This window comes from Dendropsophus ebraccatus, chromosome 15 (genome assembly GCF_027789765.1).
Source record: "Dendropsophus ebraccatus isolate aDenEbr1 chromosome 15, aDenEbr1.pat, whole genome shotgun sequence".
Lineage (NCBI taxonomy): Eukaryota > Metazoa > Chordata > Amphibia > Anura > Hylidae > Dendropsophus > Dendropsophus ebraccatus.
Window position 1 is genome coordinate 53231997 of NC_091468.1, and position 26132 is coordinate 53258128.

The following is a 26132-nucleotide window of genomic DNA, read 5'->3' on the forward strand; positions in this document are numbered from 1 at the left end:
GGCGTCCTTGTTCCTGTACATATTTTGGAAGCACAATTGGGGAAATTTCAAATCAGGATCCAAATCAATTATAAATTTGACAGGTAGCTTCATCAAATCTGGAGTAATATGAATTTTAGAAGATTTGCTTATCTCTAATAATAACATATGTATAAATCTATGATGAGTCTAAGGCTGGGTTCACACACATTTTTTTCCATCCATTTTTCTGTTTACGAAAAAAAAAAAACCGGATGGAAAAACTGATGCATTTGTGTGCATCTGTTTTGATCTGTGTTTCCATTGACTTCTATTATTTAAAAAAATAAAGGATCAAACCGCATCCTTTTTTTTTATGTACACAAAAATAAGGTAATCTACGATAGGTTACATGTGTACATTAAAAAAAACGGATGCATTTTGATACTTTTTCTATAATGGAAATTAATGGAAAAACTGATCAAAACGGATGCACACAAATACATCAGTTTTCATCCATTTGTTTGCAAAAACAGATTTAAAAAAACATAATGTGAACCCAACCTAATTCTATGTTTTACAGTATTAGGCCATGTTCACATAACAACTGTTGGCTTTCAAAAACAACGGCTGTTGTATTGTTTCAAACAACAGCCGTTGTTGCATTGAAATCAATGCACAACAACGGGAAATAATTGACGTGTCAATTATTTTAATTGCTCTAGCAAACAACGACCTTTGTTTAATACATTGTTTGAGCAGCGGCCGTTGTTTGCATTGACTTTAATGCAACATATTTTACTATTTTCATGAAATGTACGTTGTGTGAACATAGCCTTAAACTATTAATCTAGTAATACCTTCATCCAAAAATTAACAATTAGAATCTGGATTCCCATGTGCCTATCGCCAAGAAATGCAGGATTTATATTGATTTATATGTATGTATAGTGTCACCACAGCAGGGGACCTAAAGGGAGGAAATCACAACCTGACTTCATCTTACTGAAGTGCAATCTAGGCATCCATGCCATTAAAATTCTGACGTAGCTGTACTGGCCTAGCACACTATCTCAGCCTGACAGCTGTGCATCAGAAGTGGCAGCCCCAGCAACAGAAGCTTCAAAATTAATAGAAAATTAATTATAATACTGTGCATTACTTTAGATATGATTTCCATGGTAAACCAGGGATTATTTTGTAGATTATGCATTAGACCAAGACTAGCTGTTATACGACATGCACCTGGAAAAAAAATGATTTAATAATGTATATGAGTAAATGGAAAAAAAAAAAAATGTTTTATAGAAAAGTTTTACCTGTTTGTACAATAAGTGGCTATATACCGTACTTGAATAAGATACAATAACTAGCACAGTTATGTATTAGCATAGAGTACTGGCAAAGAACCCATTCAGTTTAATGGAACTTAATATTCCACTAGTGACTACAATGTTCTTTTAATTTCCCAAAATTTTATTTGAGTTCAGTGTTCAACAATGTTTGGCATCCACTTAAAAGGAACAAAACCCTGGGCACTAGATATAAGCGAATCTCAAGTTAAGGTTAGTCCGGACCTTAATGCCCTGCATTTGTTTACCAATGGGTGAAGAAGTTGAATGAAGCCCTAAGGTTCCCTGGAAAACATGGATACAGCCATAGGCTATAGGCTGTATACATGTTTTCCAGGACTCCCTAGGGCTGCATCCAACTCCTTAAACCAGTAAAAGCATTTGGGTTCGTAGAAGCCTGAGCGTGCACAAGATTAAATTATCTCTAGGCCACACATGCTTAGTATGCTACATTCATTTTAATTTTGTCCTTGTTCTCGTAATTGTGAACCGCAGAAAGGGGTGTATACCAATGAGATCCTAACTTTTACTGAATATTTTAAAATATAATCCTACAAATCACACCAATGATCCTTCTGGATCAACATAGATTGTAGTCTACAGAAGCCACCCGTTGGCTGGGCCCTTGTCGGAGGGATATCTAGCTAGTCTTGTGTTTTGATGAGCCTCCACAGGCTATTTACCATAGATTTTAATCAGACCATACACCAAAGTGGAAATAAATAATCTGACCCATCCAGAGGTGTCGGACGAGGATTCATTCTCGTAAATCATTTGGGTCCCAGTGGTCGGACCACCTACGATCAGCTTGACAGTAAATGTCCTGTAGGAAAGGATGATCCCGGCACTCACAAATTCTTAGTGTTCTTTTTGTTGGATTATCACATAGTACAGGTACAAACAGGAGGACACAGCATTTCGGCTTGTGGCCTTCATCAGCTGTACTATGTGATACTCTAATAAAAAGAACACTAAGAATTGGTGAGTGCCGGGATCATCCTTTACTATTTGCTGGGACCAGTTCCGACCACGAGCACCACCCAACTACAGTGTGCCGTCTTACTCCAGTAAATGTCCTGGTCTGGGCCTAATAGCTTCCAGCTGGTAGGGGGGGGGGGGTATAGCAGAGGGGCTAATGGGGCATGTGCTTTGTGTGTTGACATGGCCCACTGGTAACCAATGCCTATAGGCTAATGACACCCTAGCCTTCCTAGCTGTGACCTTGTATAACAACTCACATTTACATATTTAATGCAGGCTTTTACTATTGTGCAAATCCATTTATCACTTAGACTACGATCAGGCCGTATCTTTGACAATTAACATTTAGATTTGTAGTTTATATCCAAGGTACTAAAGAAAACCGCCTTAATCATATTGCACTTGTATATTTTGCTGAATATAGGATTATCCCGGCTATGTCAGCTGTCACATTACTACTAACTGTGAAAAATGGAGGTCATTTTCAAATATTTCAAACGTATCACTGTGTATCCTTCTTCCAGGGACAAGGGCTTAATAATGAAGAAGATTGATGGGAGAAAACTATCAAGTCTGAATGTCTTGCAAAAAAACAAAAACAAATTCTTTTTGTTCTTGATGGATATATTAGCAAAGCAAATGTTTTCAGAAACACTTTGCATCCTTGTTGATGGTTTTCTTAGTCATAACATGTCAAGTGCCGCCCTATTGAATTTCCAATTGAAATGCTGTTTATGGGATAGGACAAAGCGACTGTGTTCAATGGAAGGACCTGCATTGGGAGTGACTGGTGCACATGCTGAATATCATGGGGTGTCAGTAATTAGATGTATGTTGTCAGAGTCAGTCGAAAAATCAACAATTATTTTAATTTGTGAGAAAAACATTTAAAGTGGCAATTCACTTTAGCTAGCAATAGAGATGAGCGAAGTTTGAGCATGATAGAGTTCACCCGAATACTCTGCATTTGATTACCAATGGCTGAAGGTGGCTCCATCCATGCTTTCCAGGAAGACTTAGGCCTCATTCACACAATCTGTGCCACAATCCGGAGGAGTATGGCGGCACAGATCCTCTAGCAGTGCAGCGCCCCCCCCCCTGCCACCCAGAGATGACAGGAGCGCATAATGTGTGCTCCTGTCATCGCATCTGACTACTCGCCTACTCCCCTGTGGCAGCCAGCTTACACATGGTCACTGGAAGTGGCCTGGACAATGCTTCCTGGAAAAGAAGGCAGCGTAGTACACTCTTGGTGATCATGTAATCCAGCCGGCACAAGGGAGTGAGTAGTCAGATGCAATGACAGCAGTGCACATTATGCACTCCTGTCATCTTTGTTGCTTGGCGGTGGGGGTGGAAGGGATCTGTGCCGTAATCCGGGCTAGGACATTCTAATTTTTCATGGGGGGGGGGGGGGGGGGGGGCGCGGTATGGATCGTATAAATGGCTGCATTCATTTTAATGGTGCCTAAAATTGTCCGTTGTCGTGCATCTGCGAAAATGGACAATTTTTATGGGACGTGTGAATGCAGCTTTCCAGGCAGCCTTTAGCCATCGGCAATCAAATGCAGAGAAAGACAAAAAGAGATCTGTTTTGGACAAAACCAAGCATGCTTGTGATCTGCTCATCTTTATTTAGCATCTTAAAGTAAAAGTTCGGCGAAATTCAAAATTACAGTGCGGGAACCTGGAGAAAGAAAGTTACTGGACCCAGTGCCTGTGCTGGCCCATTATTATCTCCCAGCTTTGGGGGAAGGTCACAACTGGAATGGTGGGAAAGCCAAGTGGTGGTCCAAGAGTGGGACACAGCACTGCGTGGGCATGGGCAACTGTAATTATACATTATTTACAATTTTCCCTCCACCCCATGCCTGTTTGCCTGTTTTTTGCCTGCCAGACTTCTCCTTTAAAAAGAATCCTTCTCTGGAGAGACTCCCTCCACAAAGAACATCTGAAATGTAATTTTATAGGTGCATTTCTTTGCACCTATGAAATAATCAGTGCAACCAGTAAACCCATTTTAAGAGCATATTTGACATTCACTTACAAAGTAAAGAACAGATCACTTTAAAAATACGCAACAATAAATCTATTGTCCCAATTTTTCGCAAATGAGAAAATTTTGTATATTCCACTCCTATGCAAATATATGTAAATTGTTACAGACAACAAACCAACCCTGTGTACACAGAGCTGTATACATTAAATGGCATTTACAATTTACATTTACATACGTAAATTCTTCTTCTTTCTTTCTTCCTTTTTTCTTCTTTCTTCCTTCTTCTTCTTCTTTCTTCTTCTTCTTCTTCTTTCTTCTTCTTCTTTCTTCCTTTTTTCTTCTTTCTTCTTCTTCTTTCTTCCTTTTTTCTTCTTTCTTCCTTCTTCTTCTTTTCTTCTTCTTCTTTCTTCTTCTTCTTCTTCTTCTTCTTCTTTCTTCTTCTTTTGTCTTTTTACTTTTTCTTTCTTTCTTTCTTCCTTTCTTCCTTCCTTCCTTCCTTCCTCCTTCCACCTTCCTTCTTCCTCCTTCTCCTCTTTTCTTTAATTTTACATGAATACTAGCATGATTGGTACATGTACAATGGTATTTATTATGTCTGACCTTTCTGTAAATCCTGAAATAGTAATACTGTACATCTTTTTCTTTGTATAAACCTTTCAGGCTTCTTAGTGTTTTAATTCATGACCATTATTAATGGGGTTCTCTACTTCCACAATCCCTATTTGTTAGAAAGTTTCCCTTGAAGATGATCAAACATTGCCTTCCTGTTGGGAGCCTCAGGGATTAGCTGTAATCAATGGGGAACCTTGCTGTAGGTGTTTCATTTTTCTACAGTCCATCACAAGCATTATAAGGTTCCCCGCTGGACTGGATATACCCCCCACCACTATTGTCACTAATGCAGTGTATGACAATGGATTTTCTAAATGGGACAATGCCTGCAATTGTATTGCATTGCTGTATCTATAAGACATATCAGTAAGGTTCTTAATGTTGTTGTCATCATTATTATTATTATTATTATTATTATTATTAGTTTTAATAAAGGAGAAATTCCACAAAAATCTAAAAATGACAAGAAGGCACTAAGGTGTGGGTAAAAAACAAAACAAACTAAACTTACCCCTCCTTGTGCGCTGCTCCAGGGTCCAGTTGACAGCCGCTGGTGTCCTGTAGCTCTTTCAGCTGTAATGTCATGTACCTGACTGGGCGATCAATCACTCAACGGGACTGTAACGTTTCAGCTGGAAGAACTGGGAATGTGACATATCCAGTCCAGTCTCCAGCAGAAAATTACATTCGGCGTCCGTCGACGAGACCCGGGAGCAGCGCTATGAAGGCACAAGGATGGATGAGTTTACAATATTTTATCATTTTCTCACACTCCCTTGCCTTCCTCCATATTATAAGATTGTTGGGACCTCTCCTTTAAAGTTTAAGAAATAATCTTTAATGGCAAGTGACTAGTTTCAAAGGCGATGTGAGTGGAGATGATGTCTGCTTGACCATTGGGGATGATTATTTTGTCGTATCCTCTAGTACTCTGATGACCAAGTGCAGGGATGAGCAACCTTTGGCTCTCCAGCTGTTGAGAAACTACAATTCCTATAATACCTTAGCAGCCAAATTTTTAGTTATCCAGGCATGATGAGAATTGTAGTTTTGCAACAGCTGGAGTGCTGAACGTTGGCTATCACCGGTCCAGTATAACCCTGATTCTAAGTAGAGATGAGCGAACCAGGACGAGGTTGGAGTTCATCGGGGAAGGTGGACACAGTCAAAGTCCCACCTGAAAAACAGGAATACAGTCTAGGTCATAGGCTGTATTCCTGTTTTCCAAGGGAGATTCAGAATGTCTCCATCTTCCATATGGAACGGGAAGGCAACAGAAGTCAAATGCTGATGTTTTGGGTTTGTAAGAACCCAAACCTCTGCCAGGTTTGCTCATCTCTAGTTCTAAGGCAAAGCCTCTTGGTTATAAGGAATTGATGAATAAAGTTTGAAAAAATAAAAATGTAAAAATATAGCCTGGGGTGAAACTCTGAAAATACACTGTGCAGAAATATTCACTCGCAAATAATATTAGGAGCATATTTCTGGAAGTCCCTGCTGGTGAATTAGTGAAATATGGCTAAAATCTATTTAGATATATTAAAAAGAGGAGATGTTGAAATTAATAATTTGATAAATATGATGCTATATATTGAATTGCTTATTCTCTGTGTTCCTAATGAGTTCTGAGTCTCTGGACTCGCTTTTCTCTAAATGAATTTCCATATTTTCATTTTTGCTGGATGTATATCCAAAGCACTGGCGGGAATTTAAAAATAATACCCCATAAATTAACAAAATGTTTTAAATTTGCTTACCACATTTGCATGAATTATTTATTGTATTTGCTTTCTGTGCATTTATCAGGGAAACATATAACATCCTCTTCCTGCTCTTCTGTGATTAGTATTGTGCAAATAATTATATATGAGATGAGAATTGCTTGGCTTGCAGGAACTCATATAGAAGATTATTTAAGGAAATGTCAGGGAAGGATTATTTATTTCATTTAATTCTCTCCTGATTAGGCAACTGCTTATTTGTAAGAGAAGTGAAATAATCGAGAATAGCGGCTTTGGGTGATTATGTCTATTGGAAATAATTACTAAAGTATTAGCATCAAATCCTAATATTTTGTACTCTTGTTTTTTTGTTTTTTTTTGCAGATAGATCGCATTATCTTCTGTGTGTTTTTGGAAGTTGACTACAAAATATACAAAAAGAAGTTGACTGAGTTTTTCCTAAAAGGTATAGTATTTTCATATTACTTTAAATGAACCCATGTCAGCAGTTATGAGCTCCCAAATTGCTGACAGCCTTACATTAAAGGGCAACTTTAGTGACGATCCCCCCCAACCCCCCCGGCAATTAAAACACATAAAAAAATTATATGATTTTGTAAATTGTGCCCCTTCCCTATCATCACTCTCTCCCCCCGGAAGTATTAAAACGCATGTATACCTGATCCCTGTTGACCACAGTCGGTGCCATCTTGTGTTAATGACGTCTTCACAGCAAGCTGGCCCGACTGGGAGACGTCGGCAAACAACTGACAGCTTGCTCAGCTAGGATTGGCGGAGCAAGCTGTCAGTCATCTGACGCTCTGCAGCCCCCTGGGTGATGTCAGGAGATGACTTATAGCTTGCTCAGCTCCGATTGGCTGAGCAAGCTGTCAGTCATCTGACACTGCTAGCCAAAGAAGGAGGAAGTGCCGGGGAGAAGATGCCACCGGCGGGAGCATCAGGGACCCGCAATTGGCAGGAAATTTGATTGGAGGCCGACCCAGGAGGGAAGCTGAGTATATTCCCACCAGAGTTGTCTTTAAGAATTGGGAGCATATTGTACCTACAGCATCGTAAAACAGGCTGCAAGAACAAGAAAAACATCTTGCAATTCCCCATAGCATCAAAATGTAAGTTTCCAGGAGGCGGCCCTTCCCACTGAATGCTGAGAACCTCCTCTCGGCTCTATCTTCCAATCAAGAGAGTGCTGAGTTATCAACTATACTTACAATATAGAGTCCGTCCCTTGGGCACGTCTCTTGTTCAAGCAGTCCACATGGTCATTTTCAGAAGTATGTGAACATAGCCTTTCTGTGTTTCCAATCCACTGCTGGTTTTGGTGGCAATACTGTGTATACTGTGTGGGAACATGGCCTTAAAGGGTTATCCAGTTAACAAAAACAATATTCTAAACAATCCCCTTCCCAATACCACAATATGTCTAATATACATGTATAACCTACCCTTTCCCTGTTCTTTTCCCATTCTTATCCACTCCAGATGTGAAAAATCCTCTACTCTGGGTCCACTCTTGCCACGCTCAGCTCCTTGTTCCCCCCACTCTTTGTAGTCACAGGACATGTGATCTCCTCTCTGGGGGCTGGGTTGGCTGTCTATTGACTTGGTAACCAGGAGACATTATCTGCATCATCTCCATGCACCTGTGCTGCTTCCATAGACTTACATGTGTCCCTGAGCCTAGTTTTCTGTAATATGAAAAGTTATAGTTCTATCTCTGCTTGCTGTCAGTGAATGCAGGCATATGTACCTGTCTTTGTGTTTCAGCTCTGTATATTGTAAGTGCCATAGATATTCTTAGAGTCTGGATGGAACTAGAATGTTTTCATTCACAGTCATCAAGGAGAGATCTAAACCTACACTATACCACCCCAGCAAACAGATGCCCGTTATACAGTACATAGCTACACCATGCACACGTCAACTCTGCTACATCATCCGTTAGTATGGAATACATACTGGGGTGATGTGATGCAAAATAAGTGGGGGAAAAAACAGTCCTGTGTTTACTGTGCATTAGTAATGATAGCAATGGGCAGAAAAAAAAGCTAAGGGGGCGAGCACGCAAATGGACCAATCAGGAAGATGCATGATGGGAAATGTGGTTTCCTGGCCGGCACCATTTTAGATATAGACCGGCTTTTAGAAAAAGTTGTAACTCAGGAATGGTAGCACCTAGAAAGACAGGAGATGGCTCAAAATTAGAGATGAGCGAACCGGGTTCAGGTTCGATTCGATCCGAACCCGAACGTTCGGCATTTGATTAGCAGGGGCTGCTGAACTTGGATAAAGCTCTAAGGTTGTCTGGAAAACATGGATACAGCCAATGACTATATCCATGTTTTCCACATAGCCTTAGGGCTTTATCCAAGTTCAGCAGCCACCGCTACTCAAATGCCGAACATTCGGGTTCTGATGGCTCGAGGTTCGCTCATCTCTACTCAAAATACTCGGGGGGGGGGGGGGGGGGACTTGGTGAGTAGGACCAGCTAGCATTAAATATTTTCGCTCTTAGGTGGATAACCCCTTTAAGCTGTTTTGGTAAAATTAGACATTTCTGCATTCAGATGATTCTGAAGTAATTGTTCAAGAAACGTTAGAAATAAAAGCCTGTGTTTATAAGTAAGCGTAATAGCCACATCTCAGAAGAACCGTTTGCATTATATAACTATTATTTTTCATCTGTTTCAAGCAGCTGCTGTACATTAACCAGATTATAACACCTCCAGTCGCATTACATTCATTATGATGCAAATAGGGTCCTCTATAGTCAAGAGACTGTCATTAAAGTGGGTGCATTTATAGATAGATTGAATCCGTGAGAGTACGGTTCAAGTATTAATATAGAGGCACATACAGAAGATGACATCTTTCTTAGTATATATGGGTAGTTAGTGGGCTAACAAGATTTTTTTTCTTCTTTGTGGACAGTAAATATGTGTGGGACAGTAAAGATGATGAGAATCCTCAACCACTGTCATATTAAATATAATTTAAAGAGGCTATCTAGGATTAAAAAAAACACAGCTACAGTACTTTCTTGCAAAAATAACACATCTTCAATTCAGCTCCATTGACTTTAATGGAACAGAGCTGCAAAAGTCACACACAAACTGGGGACAGGAGAGGTGCTGTTTCTGGAAAAAGGGGCTGGTTTTCGAAGCCTGAGCACCACTTTAATGCAATGTACCATAGAGGCTACCCATGTGACTGCTCAGTGGCCCAGGACAGAGGGGCACAGTCCAAGATTAATGGTTGGTGGGAACATACATATGTCCTACGGTATGGGCAAACTAACATGTAGGGAATTAACCCAGGGTTTATAAAAAAAAAAAAAAAAAAGTTGGGAAAGGGCAATCGATCACAAGCTCCTCAGGTCCCATGGTTTTTAAAGATGTTCTATGAAAAAAAACATTAGTCCCTGATCCATTACAATATCAGTAGAGGCCTAACCTCCAAGACCCCCATTTATTACAAAAATAGCAGTGCCATGGCAAATGAGTGAATAGAGTGGCAGTCAAAATTGCAAGCTGTAGCTCTTTTCCATTCCATTGACCCAACAAAGATATAGGAGTACACCGTTTGGCAGGCAGGCAGGCCCATAGAGTTTAAGGCAGTGGTAGTGCATCATTGTCTGCCCATTTAATCAGGACGGCACAGGATTCCCATTCTCAGTAATGTCCCCTTGTTCAGTAACATTGAGTAAACCTTGAGTGTGCTCTGGTTAGTCCCAATCCTAATGCTCTGTATTTGATAACCAGTGCTTAAAGAAGTCGGATGTAACTTTAAGGCTTCCTAGAAAGCATAGATACAGCCATAGAGTTAAAGGACAACTCTGGCGCTTTGTGTTTTTTGCTTAACTAACACACATTACAAAGTTTTATAACTTTGTAATGTATGTTAATAAGCTATCTGGCCCGTTCCTCCTGTCTCCCACCCCCGACCCCCCTCCACCAGAAAGTGGAAAAACGCATACATACCTAATAACTGTCTAACATATCCTCTTCTCCTGGTGCCATCTTGTGTCGATGTTTGTTGTGTGTGTGTGTGTGTGTGTGTGTGGGGGGGCTCATCATCTTCCTCTTCGGTGTCTTTCATTAAGTGAATGAGAGAGAAAAGGCTACTGGTGCACTTACGCACCAGCAGCTTTTTAATTGGCTGGAGAGCATCACATGTTTTCCAGCTTGCTAAGCTGGAAGTGAGGGAGACCCAAAGATGGTGACCGGAGCTGACGGGGACGCGACCGGCTGGAGATTCAAGCGGTGATCATTACCGAAGGGATGGGGAGTATAAAATGTGTCTGTTTATTTTTTTTTTTTTCCTTTCAGTAACACCAGAGTTGTCCTTTAACCCTTAGACGACCCAGGGCGTATAGTTACGCCATGGAAGTCTGTCCCCAGACGACCTAGGGCGTAACTGTACGCCCTGGGTGTTTCTCCCGCTATGAAGCGCGCTCCGGAGCGGAGCGCGCTTCATAGCAGGTGGGGGCCAGCTGCAATCAGCAGCCGGGACCTCACCGGCAATGACACGCTGCAGCGATCGCGCTGCCGCGTGTCATTAACTCCTTAAACGCCGCGATCGTTTAAGTGTAAGTGACAGGGGGAGTCCCCTGTCACCTACCGATCGGGACCCCCGCAGTGTGACTGCGGGGGTCCCGATCGGTAAAACGGGCCGCCGGAGCTCTCTCACCTGAACTGGAGACAAGAGTCGTGTTGTCTGTGAAAGAAAGTGCCCATGTTTTTGTAGCACTGGATAACCCCTTCAACCATGTTTTCCAGGACTCCCTAGGGCTGCATCCAAGTGCTTTAACCATATCATAAATAATCCAACATATCGCCTAACAAACTGCATGAGCACATAGACGACCATTAACCCTTTAGCGACATCGGGCGTAAGTATACGCCCCCGCAGGGTGGGCTTTAACGTAAACGGGCGTATACTTACGCCCGATGTTTCCCTGATCGCTGTGTGTTCACACACAGCGGTCGGGGAAGATGGCCTGCTATAATGTATAGCAGGCCGTCTCTGCTCGTCGGCACGGGGGGTGATTAACCCCTCCCGTGCCGACGATCGCTGCTATATGCTGATCAATACAGATCAGCATATAGCAGCTGAAAACAGCTTTCCGGGTCATCGGTGACCCGGAGAGCAATGGCGATTGATGCTGTCCGAGATAGCACCAATCGCCATTAGTGTCCCCACAAAATATGGCGCCGGTGCCACCCCCACGATCGCCGTGATAGGCCGGCCAGTACCGGCCGGCCCATCACGGCGATCATACTGTAAAAAAAATAGTTTTGCCGGCTTCTGCACCCCTCAGCTAGGTAGCTGAGGGGTCCAGAACAGGTGTGTGTGGTGCAGGTGTACCATACTCACCTGATCTGGGCGTCCGGAGCGACGATCTGCGGTCTGCCACGTCCTCGCGTCTTCTTCGGGTTACTTCCGGGTTCGGTCGTCCAGCGTCGGAAATCTTCGGAAACACTCGGTTTCTCGGATTCAGCGGGCCTCGGCAATCTCCGGCAGCGTCGCTCTACTGCCCCCTAGCAGCATTTATCAGCAACTCCTTTCTTGGCGTAGGTATATTTTTTCTTACTGTCAAAAAAACATGTAAAAAACACTACACTACACTACATGAAATAAAGTTTTACACTACACCACTACACATTTACATACCCCATATACCAGTCCCTGTATAAAGATGGCCCCCAGGGTGTTTTCGGCATCGGACGCATACGACACGTCTTTTCCGCCAGTACCGTCCCAATAAGAGATGACGGTATGGAGTGAAATTCTACAAACTCTAAGTGTACCCTGAGGTACTCTCACACAGATTTAGGCTGGGTTCACACTACGTATATTTCAGTCAGTATTGTGGTCCTCATATTGCAACCAAAACCAGGAGTGGATTGAAAACACAGAAAGGATCTGTTCACACAATGTTGAAATTGAGTGGATGGCCGCCATATAATGGCAAATATTTGCTGTTATTTTAAAACAACGGCTGATATATTGAAATAATGGACGTTATTTACTGTTATATGGCGGCCATCCACTTAATTTCAACATTGTGTGAACAGATCCTTTCTGTGTTTTTAATCCACTCCTGGTTTTGGTTGCAATATGAGGACCACAATACTGACTGAAATATAAGTAGTGTGAACCCAGCCTTAGGGTACGTGCACACTGCGGAATGGTGAAGGATAACCCTTTGTGCATTCCACAGCTGGCACCCACCGGCGGACTGATGCAGGCGTGCGTCTCCACCCATGTCATAGACTCCATTCTATGCACGTGCGGATTCAGTTGTCCGTCCAAAGAATGAACACGTTCGCCATTCCGCAGTGTACACGTACCCTTAGAGTGTATGAAGGAAGGGACACCCGAATCCAGCCCACAGATGCCACCCCCATCCTCCGAGTTAGTGGGAAGATTGTTTGGGAACTGATCTTCCCACTGCTGGATAAAGGTTACCACCTGTACGGGGATAACTTTTATACCAGCATCCCCTCTTCTGGTCCCTCGATGCCCGAAAATTTTTCATTTTCACAAGAGGTTAAAAGAGAAAAAAAAATGTGTAGAGCAATTCCTCCTGAGTCCGTAAATACCCCACATGTGGACATAAAGCGCCATGTGGGTGCAGGGCAAGCCTCCAAAGGGAAGGAGCGCCATTTGGATTTTGGAGGCTGGATGTGGCCAGAATGGATGATGAACGCCATGTCGCATTTACAGAGCCCTCGTGCTGCCAAAACACTGGAAACCCCCCACAAGTGACCCCATTCTGGAAACTACACCCCTCAATGAATCTAACAAGGGGTGCAGTGAGGATATGGACCCCTTGATGACGGCCACATTTGTGCCGTGAAAGTGAAAAAATGAAAATTTTCCCTTTCACGTCACATTGTTCCACATTTGTGCCCGTCACCAGTGGGGTCCATATGCTCACTGCACCCCTTGATAGATTGCTTGAGGGGTTTAGTTTCCAGAATGGGGTCACTTGTGGGGGGTTTCCAGTGTTTTGGCAGCACGAGGGCTCTGTAAATGCGACATGGCATTCATCATCCATTCTGGCCACATCCAGCCTCCAAAATCCAAATGGCGCTCCTTCCCTTTGGAGGCTTGCCCTGCACCCACATGGCGCTTTATGTCCACATGTGGGGTATTTACGGACTCAGGAGGAATTGCTCTACACATTTTGTGTGTTTTTTTTCTCTTTTAACCTCTTGTGAAAATGAAAAATTTAAGGCTAAACCAACATTATAGTGTAAAAAATGTAATATTTCATTTTCACGCCACATTGTTCCACATTTGTGCCCGTCACCAGTGGGGTCCATATGCTCACTACACCCCTTGTTACATTCCCTGAGGGGTGTAGTTTCCATAATGGCGCTCCTTCCCTTTGGAGGCTCGTCCTGCGCCCACTTGGCGCTTTATGTCCACATGTGGGGTATTTCTGTACTCGGGAGAAACTGCGCTACACTTTTTGTGTTTTTTTTTTCTTTTATCACCTTGTAAAAATGAAAAATGAATGCTAGAACAACATTTTAGTGTAAAAAATAGAATTTTTCCTTTTTTACACCACATTGTTCTGAAAATCTGTGAAGCACCTGTGGGGTCCAGATGCTCACCGCACCCCTTGTTACATTCCTTGAGGGGTGCAGTTTTCTAAATGGTGTCCCTTTAGGGGTGTTTTTTAGGTTTTGGCACCCCAGAGCCTCTGCCAACCTGAAGTGATACAGTCAAAAATGACCAAATTTAACTGAGCCATTGAAATTCACTAGGCGCTCCCTTATATCTGAGGCTTGTGGTTGCGTCAAATAGCGCAATAGGGCCACATATGGGGTATTTCTATTAACTGCAGAAACGGGGCAATCAATATTGGGGTGCATTTCTCTGCTATTAGGTTTATCATTATGAAAGATATTGGATTACAATAAAATCTCTGCACAGAAAATAAAAATTTTCACATTTCTTACACACTTAGCTTTTATTTCTGTGACTCCCCTAAAGGGTTAAAAAAACTTTCTGGATGTGCTTTTGCAGAGTTTGGGGGTGCAGTTACTGAAATGGGGTGCTTTTTGGGGCTTTCTAACATACAATCCCCTCAAATACACTTTAAACCTGAACAGGTCCCTAAAAATATCTGATTTTGAAATTTTATTGAAAATTTGGAAAATTGCTGCTAATGTTTTAAGCTTCCTATTGTCTTAAAAAAATGAAATATAGTTTAATAAAAGCCGCCAACATAAAGTAGACATGTTGCTAATGCTATTTAATATATAATTTATGTGGCATAACCATTTTCTGTATAAGTAGAAAGGTTTCAAAATTGGAAAAATGCATTTTTTCACAATTTTTCACGTTATTTTGGTGTTTTTCATAAAGATTCGTTATTAGTATCGACTCCAATTTACTAGAAATGTGAAGTACAATATGTCACGAGAAAACAATCTCAGAATCAGCCGGATAGGTAAAAGCATCCCGAAGTTATTAATGAAAAAAGTGACACTGGTCATATTCATAAAACTTGTCTCTGTCCTTAAGACCATTTCAGGCTCTGTCCTTAAGGGGTTAAAAAAAAATCATGTGGTGAGATAATCACACTTATAAATCGTAACCCACCAAATTGTCACTGTCCCAATGCCCCTGTTAAGTCCAGCACGGGCCCTGTTTCAATGAATTTATGAGCAGACTATATAAAGTGATTGTAATTGTATTCCACCGTAGGAATAGATCTGTTTTTAGGAGGTGATAATCCCGTATGGAGCTGTAATGGCTGCCTATGGTTTTATAACCTTTGTACTAGACAGCCCCATAGTGCAAGAACAGAAGAGATATCGTAATAAACAATAACATACATATATGTGTGTGTGTGTGTGTGTGTGTGTGTGTATATATATATATATATATATATATATATATATATCCCTATCAATCTAGCTATCTGTAACTACATACGTCACATCAATCTATCGATTTACATTACTTTGAGGAACAAGAACGGCTATACAATCCTCTCTTCTGGATGTGCTCTCCACTCACCACAGAGATGTATTTATTATCCTGAAACCAGGCTGCCAGCCCATCACTGTGCACGGAGCGTTGCTGCTGGTCGTAATAGAAAAAATGTGTTTTGTCAGCAGAGAACAAACTACAAATTAAATAGCTATGTGAGTGTGATTGTCCCAGCCCGGCCTAGACGAGAGCTAAGTATTCGTGACACAATGTGGATCCTTTGATATCCTACCAAGTTGTTTTCCAGCCTTCTCCGAGAAAATAAATGATGGCCCGTTCTTCTCTTTCTCTCCCTGTGTTTAAACATTACAGGATGGCACTTTGTTATCTAGATAATGTAGAATGGGTATCTCATTTAATTTGCCTTCAAGCCCTTCAAAGACTATTTGATGTCATTCGGCACAACAAAGCTTCAGTGTTCACAGAGCGTTCTCCCCTTCATGTGCCTCTAAGCCATGTAAACAGAGCCACGATTTTCCATAAAGATGATGATACCACCTGAGAGAGATAATGGATACGATCAGGTGTTATTTATGGCTGATTATGATTACTCATATGCTCAAAATGCTTTACATGACTTCAGATTGCATTTAGTGGGATTTGTGTCCAAGTCGAAAGCTCCAGAACATAACAGAAAGTGTTTCCAGATGCCCTAGATACCCATCTGAGGTACAGGGGATTGTTATATTATCCAGATCTAGTAATAGGAATTTAGAATTGTTGGGTTCAGTTTCGTCCTACGATAACTGCAGTGCATCCGTCTGTTTCCACTTGAGAAAATGTATTGTTATCCGCAGAGGTTCACAGAAGTGGGAAAAGAGAAGTGTATTTCAGATTTGGTCCAAATTGTTCTATGAAATTGTTGTCTAGATACTTGTAAGGTCAACTCTATCATATCTCCACCTTGTTCAGGTGATGAATCAGGAAAAATAAGCCAGACAGATCAATCAGAAGGGTAGCCATGTGGCATGTGTGACAACCCATAGCGAATGTAGTCTGACTTAGCAATAGGGGAAACTCCTGTGTAGTGATGGGTGAAATGTTCACATGTTCCTACGAATATGACGCTAATTGTTCGTGTTCTCCGATCACAAACAATTTGTTCGATGATCGGAATGGTTATAACGATCATTGTCGAACATATTCGAACTTGCGAACGTATGTAACTGCATAATTTACACTTTGCACCTGATGATTTGTACACGAGTGCATAGACCGAAATGTACGCTTCTACTGTACGTTCGGTATTTGTTTTTGAATGTTCGTCGAACACGGGATCCGAACCAAACATCGGGATGTTCGCTCATCACTACTCCTGTGACATGGCTGGGAGCAGTAGTTTGTTCTAAATTTTCTGTTACATGGAACATGAGCTCTAAAAGGTTCTTTGGCAGGGGCAGTTAAAATGGTATTCTGGCCCTCAGCTAAAAAATAAATAAATAAATAAATAAATTGTGGAAGGCCCCTTATGAAGTGGGTGAAAAAAAACATATTTGCTAGGGATGAGTGAACTTTTGAAAAGTTCGGTTTGGTTAGATCCAGCAAACTTTCATGAAGTTTGGATTCGTACGAACCAAACCTAAAACGAACCTTGCTCTAACGGCTGAATAGTTGCAGCTACAATAGTGGGAGAGTGATAGGGTATAGTTTTGTTTAGTTGCAGTTGCTAATACAAAGAATAAAGTGAAAAAAATCAAAGTGCAAAAATAGTAAAAAAAAATTAGCCAAGGTGGAAGTGATTACACGGGACATAGGACACAAAGTTCCTTAGACCCAGCAGGGTGGAAAACAGACATTTGACAGTGGAACCAGCAGCAGTAATAGTACTGTATTGAGTATGGTTGAAAACAGACAATTGACAGAGGAGGAGGCAGCAGCACTTGATTGTACACAGTAGAGATGAGCGAACTTGCCGAACTTCTGATTCGCATGAACCAGAAATCTCGGCGTCTGATTCCCGCTGTCTGCTTGCTCCGTGCAGCGGGTGGATACAGCGTAAGGAATGCCTGCAAAACTGGGATACAGACATTGGCATTAGCTGTATCCCAGTTTTCTAGGCGTTCCTTACGCTGTATCCACCCGCTGCACGGAGCGAGCAGACAGCGGGAATCAGACGCCAAGATTTCTGGTTCATACGAACCAGAAATCTGGCAAGTTTGCTCATCTCTAGCATTCAGCCCAGTATGGTTGAAAAGAGACTATTGGAGGAGGCGGCACCACTTGATTACACCCAGCCCAGTATGGTTGAGAAAACACTATTTGAGGAGGAGGAGGAGGAGGCAGTACCTGATTGTACCCAGGCCAGTATGGTTGAGAACAGACAATTGACGGAGGAGGATGTTCAGCCTTGGAGTGGTGGCCTGGGAATCCTCTCTGATGATGTTGTTCAGCACACTTTCCAGACACGGATGAGTGGGATGATGTTGTTGATCCCATAGCCATGCCCGCTCACAAACAGTCGCGTCCTCAAAAGGGATCAACAATTGACAGGGCATGTTCGCAGAAACCTGTGCACTATGAGATTTATCACATGTGCCATACAAGGTGTATGACTCAGCCCTCCCTGCTGCACTGCAGAGAAAAGGTTCCTCCCTTTGTGGGCTACAACACTTCCCACCGTTAGTTGACCTTGGGTCAGCCATTCATATATCTCCTCCCTGATGGTCTGGCGGAGCTTCTGCCCACCGTTCACCAAGGCTCACAAAATGGAGGACAGCCTAAGAGCGCCGGGCCTGACACCGTTGGTAAGACACAAGGGCAGGTTGGACTGAGGGCGCCGGGCCTGACATCGTTCGTAAGACACAGGGGCAGGTTGGACTGCAGTCAAAGCGGTGGATGGTTGCAAGCTGGTGGAGGCAAAACTTTTGCAGAACTAGCCCCCTAAAGCACCAGGGACAGTGTTGGACTGGGGTATCTGGGGCCCACCAGAGGAAATGATTCTGGGGGCCCACCAATGGAGAACCAGTGAGAAACAACATGTCAGTCAGTGTTAGTGCAGGCTCTAAAGCTGGGGGCCCACCGGAGGATCCTCTGGTCCAACTTCGGGTTCAGATGAACCCAGGCATGCTACATCTTTACTCATCTCTAGTTCCATTTCAAAGTACAATTGATCCAGCAAAAAAAAGCAAGAAGCGTGTAGATCTGTAAATAGAAATAGAAAAAAAATTATGAAGGAAAGGGAAACAAAAAATGCAAAAACTTATATAAGTTTTATATAACTTTACATAATTTTTATAAAAGTCTGCTTAATTTTACTCTGGCTAATCTTCTTTTCAGACTGAAATATAAATTCCCCACATGTTTTACCAAAAGATGTGAACCCAGGAATAGGTCAGGCAAATTAGATGACCCCTGTGCTGGGGGTAAATGCTGTTAATTGTATTAATTGTTGGGAAGTTCTGAACACAAACAACAGCCCCTATCTATGGAGCTTCCATTGCCTGGCACACTGGTAGATTTTCTCCTTGTAATTCAATTTACAAAATCCTTTATTATATGTTTATAAAAGTCTGTTGACCTTTATAACAATAAATGATGCAGTACAATATACAGTATGGTCAAAGGTGCACATTATGCAGTTCTCTCTTATACTATACATTGTAAGAGTATCTTTTATCTGCACGTCGTCATTTTGATCTGCAGGGCTTCATGTAACTGTAGCAAACAATTCATAATGAAAGAGAATGTGCGCTCCAGATTTTGGCTTTTGTTGTCCTTAGTTTATTCTTTGAGCCATTATTCTTTATACACAAAAGAAAATGTCCATTAACGGATCTCTTAAAAGACATTTTTCAATATTATATGTGTAGACTTCAGTCACTAATATAAAATCACTAAAAAACAAAAACAACTTAAAGTGATACTGTATTTACCCCCACCCCACGTCACCACTGGTACTGTCTATGTGATAAGAGTAAGTCATTCCTGGGCCAGGTCATTTAAAATGCACCAGGTATTTTTCAATCTGCAGCAGCCGAGTGTGGCGTGGCCTAGAGTGTTTGTGCCCTAGGCCTGCGATGCCTCTCCTTTCTGCCTCCCCAGCCTCCTCATCATTATCATCCTAACCCTTGCCTGTCTAAATAGGGCACATGTGCAGCTTCAGATCATTAAGGGGCATGTCCACTGTTTAGACTAGTGATGGATAGGAGAATTCCTGCCAGGGACGTTCTTAATGATGAGGAGGGAGGTGAGGAAGAAAGTAGAGGCGTTGCAGGCCTTGGGCACAAACACTCTAGGCCATGCTACAATGACTCGACTGCTGCATGTTAAAAAATTATTTTTTACTCTAACCAAGGCTTCTGGCGGACGCATTTTAAAAGACACAAACAGGACTTACTCTCATCAAACGGACAGTACCAGTGGTTTTAGGGAGTGGTTTGGTGAATACAGTATCGCTTTAAAGGGTATTATGGGCAAAATGTACTGACTATACAGTGAGGTGTGCCAGGAGAATTTGGCTTTGTTCACTGTGTAGTGGCTAGAACTGGTTACTGCAGCTCATCTGCCCTGCACCTGTCATCCCGGCTGCAGGGGGGAAGCCCGCCCGACCCCCTGGTGGAGCCCCTTATACTTAACACTTCCTCGAAGTCCCGGTCCCAGACCCCGTCCTGCCGCCGAGAAATCCCCGTCGGAAGTCGTGTGCGTGCTCCACCAGAGATGAGTCCAAAGCCCATAGAGAATGACTGATGGAACAGAATTAATTTCATTAATTAATAAAAATGGAACCAATGATGGCAGTAAAGAGAGTCTACCTGTATGGGGGTCACTACTTTATCAGAAGAAAATAAATATTAAGAACCACAATGTCCCAACCAAAATAAGCACCCCTATCTACACCTTGGCCTCTGTCAGTATGAATGGAGAAAGTTAGGTCCTAACGATAGGGTTGTGTTAGATGGTGGACTGCTGTCCAGTGTAAGCTCTGATAGATTCCAGTAAATCAGTGCTGATATAACTAGCCTATTACATGGTTCAGTAATTGGACAGGTAGAGTTGCACAATTTTTCATTTATCAGCCCCACATCTCCTTTTACACAGTGCGATAGGCAGGGGTGGTAAACAAGGATTTTCCATCTGTACAGAAATCCTGCCAACCGTTATATCCTGATCCTCCTATATATCCTATATCCTGATCCCATACACTTGAACTCTAGGCAGCTCAACATTTATGTGTTCACAATGTTGTGGAACGGATAAGAAAGTAAGACATCTCTGGAGGGTCCCCATACATAATAGAGTTCAACACACTCATAGTTTACAGTGATGGGAAACCTTTGGCCTTCCAGTTGTTGCACAACTAAAATTCTCATCATGTTTGGACAGCCAAGGCTTTGGCTGTCCAGGCATGCTGGGAATTAGGGGCGCAACTACCACTGTAGCAGCCATAGCGGCTGCTATGGGGCTGGTTGAATCAGAGAGAACCTGTGGTCCGCTTCTGCTGTACATTGGCCACCCTTAGCTGTCATCATTTGCAGCACCAGGTGGCTGAGAGGGCCTCCGGGGATCTGTTAATGTCCCTTTAACTTAAAGCACTCCTGATGAGCACTTATGCAGTTAAATCTACACTTTTCGGCTTAGAGGTCAGTCAGGAAGGGGAAAGGGCCCAATCAAAAGTTTGCGATGGGGCCCAGCCATTTCTAGTTATGTCCCTGCTGGGAATTGCAGTTTTGCAACATGCAACAGCTAGGGGGCTGCAAGCCTGACAGTTGTGGTTTACAGCTATAACTTATTCACACAGTTTTTTAAGGGGTTGTCCAGACGTTGAAGAACATATCTGCTTTTCTCTAGAATCAGCACCTCCTGTCCTGTCCTGTCCTGTCATGGGTTTTGCTGCTCAGTTTCATTGAAGTGAATGGAGCTAAACTGTAATACTACACACAACCTAAAGAATGGGGTGGTGCTGTTTTGCAAGAAAGTAGCCTTGCCTTTTCTAACCCTGGATAACCCCTTTTAAAGGGGTGTTTCATCCAAGAGCTAACAAATGAAATACTCCTAGCTGGCCTTACTCACCAAGAGTATGTTGAGCCATCTCCTGTCTTTCTAGCTGCTGCTGTTCCTGAGTTCCAAGTTTTTCTAAAAGCCAATCTATAGCCAAGATGGTGCCGGCTGGGAAACTACATATCCCTATCTATCTCTCTCTCTCTCTCTCTATCTATCTATCTATCTATCTATCTACATAGATAGATTACAAAGAGAGGAATAGATGAAACAAATCTGTTTCCTTTTCCCTATACTGCTTAGGAGGCTGTTTTGTGGTTTCCCCTCTCCATGGCCATCTGCTCACTGATTGGTGGGATGTCATTGGTGGGCGAGGTTACAGATGAAGTGTTACAGCTTGCCTGGCACCAGAAGAGACAGATCATGTGACTTTGGTCTCAGAAGGGAGGAGAAGGAGGAGGATTGGAGACCAGTTGGACCAGGAAGTGGGGATTTTCAGCACAACCCAATTCATGTAATAGAAACCTATTACAAACAAGCTTAGATTATGGGTAGGGATTCAACAGGGTTAAAATTTCCAAAATGGAGTACCCCTTCAACATGAATTTGCATACTAAAGCCTACACGCAGATTGCATATTCTTAATTAAATGTGAACAAAGCCTTACCTGCAGCCACATTCTCATGTTCCAGTGCACTTTTCAATTTATACTTAAACAAAAATCCTGAAATTTAATTAGGGGAAAAAAAAAATAATTCGCCCCTGCGGTTCACCAGATCTCTGGCCACAACGGGCAATAAATTCTGCTCCAACTGTGGCCACCTACGGCCATAACAATTACCCCGTTATTACGTGTTTAGTTATAATAAAGAACTTTATTGCTTGAAAAATAATGCATTCTTAGGACTTAACACCTCTCTCCGGTAGATTAGGCCGCAGTTTATTTAAAAATGCATATGGCGAAAAGATGATTTAAATGGAGGCGTCTCTCTTCAGAGCGCAGGGTAAATAGGTTACATTTGTCTTCTGTCACCTAAAGAAATTCTTGCTCGGAGAACCTGATAGTTATTAAATGCACCCAGAACACTCGACAGTCTATTGAATTACCTTTGTGGGATTTGTTTGTGAGGACGTTGCTTTGAGTGTTGGATTTAATTCAGCATGTTTTTCCTGTGTGGCGTATTTTTATAAGCACTTATGGAGTAAATGAAAGACGCATTAATTTATTCATCTGCTGTTTCTGGATGGGAAAGTATATCGGGTATCAAAACCAATATTATTCTGCTTATAGGCCGCATACCGTACGCTCCAGTAAGTATTCCCATTAACGGCAATTGAAAGTTTCACCTGAAATCACAAAATAATTATGTTAGATTTTCTTTTGTCTATTTGTGGTAGCGGCTATGTAGGGATGGGAAGGGGGGTTAGTGATGGGGAATTTAATCTCTGACGATAAAGAGAGAAAAGTTTCTAACTTTTTTTTTTTCCTCAAAACTTGTGTTTATTTAAATCAGGGATGGGGAACCTTGGACCTTCCAGCTGTTGCAAAACTACAACTCCCGTCAAGGCTTGATGGGAGTCGTAGTTTTGCAACAGCTGGAGGCCTTAAGGTTCCCTATCCCTTCATTAAAAGGGTAGTTGACTAAAAAATGTTTTGCATATGGACTTTTATATTGATATTCAAAATAATATGTTTAATCCCTTATTGCTATTTTTTATATTTATTATTATTATTATTATTATTAGTAGTAGTAGTAGTAGTATTATTAAAAGGGGTGGTTGACTAAAATATTTTTTTTCTTTTAAATCAACTGGTGTCAGAAAGTGCCAGAAATTTGTAATTTACTTCTATAAAAAATTCATAAGTCTTCCAGAACTTATCAGCTGTTGAATGTCCTGCAGGGAGTAGTATTCTTTCCCGTCTGGAGAGCAGGAGAGGTGGCAGCAGAGAGCACTGTGTCAAACTGGAGAGAATACACCACTTCCTGCATGCAGGACATACAGCAGCTGAAAGTGCCAGAGATTTGTATTTTACTTCTATTAAAAATTCTCAAGTCTTTCAGTACTTATCAGCTGCTGTATGTCCCTGCAGGAAGTGGTGTATTCTCTCCAGTATGGCTCAGTGCTCTCTGCTGCTACCTCTGTCCATTTCAGGAACTGTCAAGAGCAATAGCAAATCCCCATAGAAAACCTCTCCTGCTCTCTAGACTGGAAAGAATACCACTTCATGCAGGACATGTAGCAGCTGATAAGTACTGGAAGACGTGATTTTTTTTTTATAGAAGTAAATTACAAATCTCTGGCACTGGTTGATTTAAAAGATAAAATATAAAATAACTACCCCTTGAAATAATACAATAAGAGATAAAACATGATATTTTGAACATCAATAAATATATACATAACAAAGCATTGTGCACAAACCTTGTAAAGCAACATATGGAATCCATATTATGAAGCTGTAGGCAATGTGTGGTGCTTCATTTATATGGTATGCGCTTGAACATATGAATCCTTGAGGAAAAGCTATTGTCTGCCTGTGTAGTGGAGACACACTGGGGTGCAGTATGGCTCTGTAGCCAAGGGCTTATCCTAGGGAACGCCTGGCAGCACCAAACGGCCACGTTGCCATATCTGTTTTTTTTTAGACACAAGGGTAAATTGTATTCCAGAGAAAATGAATTGTTTTCAAATCAGATTTTGTTAGACAGTCATACAGATTTGTATTTTAATGCTATAAAAAAAATCTCTATTCTTCCATTACTTATTAGCTGCTGTATGTACTGCAGGAATTGATGTATTCTTTCTAGTCTGAGATGGTGCGTTTTGCTGCCACCTCTGTCCATGTCAGGAACTGTGCACAGTTCCAAATACAAACATAGGTTTAGCGCTACGAGTTCAGTTGAGATGGGAATACCCATTTAAAGGGAACCAATCACAGGAAAAAAGCATATAGAGCTTTTGAAATGTGCTGTTAGAGCACACAGCACACTTGACACACGTGTTTCCATAGCCTCCGTGCCTTCCCCGTGTAAGCCGCAAAGTAACTTTATAAAACTGGCGCCCTGTATGCTAATTACCTGAGGTAGTCACCTGGGCGGTGTTTGGCTAGCAGGTAGTCACGGTCCCCTGGGCGTTCTTCCGCTGTAATCACGCCCCTCTGGGCGTGATTCAAATGTCAGAGTGGCCTTGGCGTCACTCGGGAGCGCGCCGTGCCCAACGTCGGCGCGCTTACGTACTGATGCCGGACGCCGCCGCACAGGCGCAGTGCAGCCGCTTCCATTCCGGTTGGACTGCGCCTGTGCAGAATAGCCTCGAACTCCTGCTAACAGGCTATTCGAGGCTATTCTGCACAGGCGCAGTACCGCCGGAATGGAAACGGCTGCACTGCGCATGTGCTGCGGCGTCCGGCATCAGAATGTCACAGCTACTCTGCCATTTGAATCACGCCCAGAGGGGCGTGATTAAAGCGGTAGAACGCCCAGGGGACCATGACTACCTGCTAGCCGAACACCGCCCAGGTGACTACCTCAGGTAATTAGCATACAGGGCGCCAGTTATATAAAGTTACTTTGCGGCTTACACGGGGAAGGCACGGAGGCTATGGAAACACGTGTGGCAAGTGTGCTGTGTGCTCTAACAGCACATTTCAAAAGCTCTATATGCGTTTCTCCGGTGATTGGTTCCCTTTAAGACCGATAATGGAATATTTTTTCACAGGTGGAAGAAGTCGAAGCATGTACATAGTATTTTGAAGGTATCATGTTATTAATCAATAGAACATGGATATACCATAGGCTTACATACCATAGAGGCAGAATACGCAGCTGCTATAAGGCCCTTGGAGACAGGGGGCCTAGTCCCGGTTGCACCCATTCCATTTGTTACAGATTGGAGTCTTCTTCCTAAGGAACTGCAAATAAAGGGATAGAGAGAGAACATGTGGCTGTTATGGGGCCCTTGAAAAGAGGGGGGCATAAAGAGGATGTACCATCAGACCTCTGATATTGTGATATACATACCAATCTGTGGAGCATTTTTCTTTTCCCTGCCCGGTCGACGTTAATTTGCCTGCTAACCGGATATTCAAATGAGTCGGGGTGAAGCACAGGAGGCGGGCCCGGTGCCTGCTATTCCTCTTTATCTCCTCCCCCGACCCTAGACGTGTGCCACTGACTCTCCGAATCACTGCTCTGGGACCCCCAACAGGCTCAGGGATCTCAACCAGTGCCGGGACACCGTTGCAGTCACTGATTGGCTGAGCGGCCAGTCTATCAGCCGGGACAGGCATAATGTCGTCATCCTTCCGGTTGTGATCCTAGTGCCGGTCATTCGGCGGATGGCAGGCATGGGGAGAGAGAATTAGACACCATAATAAAAGTGCTTTGCTGGTGTGCCAGTCCTACAGTAATTGTGGGACATAATTTGCAAAGAGAGTAATCCCCAACATAATAATGAATCCGTAGCGGATTATATTAGGTCTGTTTCGGGGGGTAGCCCGGGGCCCTTAGCTCCTGGGGGGCCCATGGCCCCCCAAACAGA

The 26132-nt window shown here is 42.6% G+C and overlaps 1 protein-coding gene across 3 annotated transcripts in view; it reads left to right on the forward strand.

Annotated features, from left to right (window-relative positions):
- MACROD2 (mono-ADP ribosylhydrolase 2) overlaps positions 1-26132 on the forward strand; it is a 1633627-nt gene that overhangs the window by 1501908 nt on the left and 105587 nt on the right. For all 3 annotated transcript variants that reach the window (XM_069954330.1, XM_069954328.1, XM_069954329.1), the window contains one exon: positions 7008-7089. In XM_069954330.1, coding sequence (XP_069810431.1) covers positions 7008-7089 — 82 coding nt within the window. The remainder of the gene's footprint in view (positions 1-7007; positions 7090-26132) is intronic.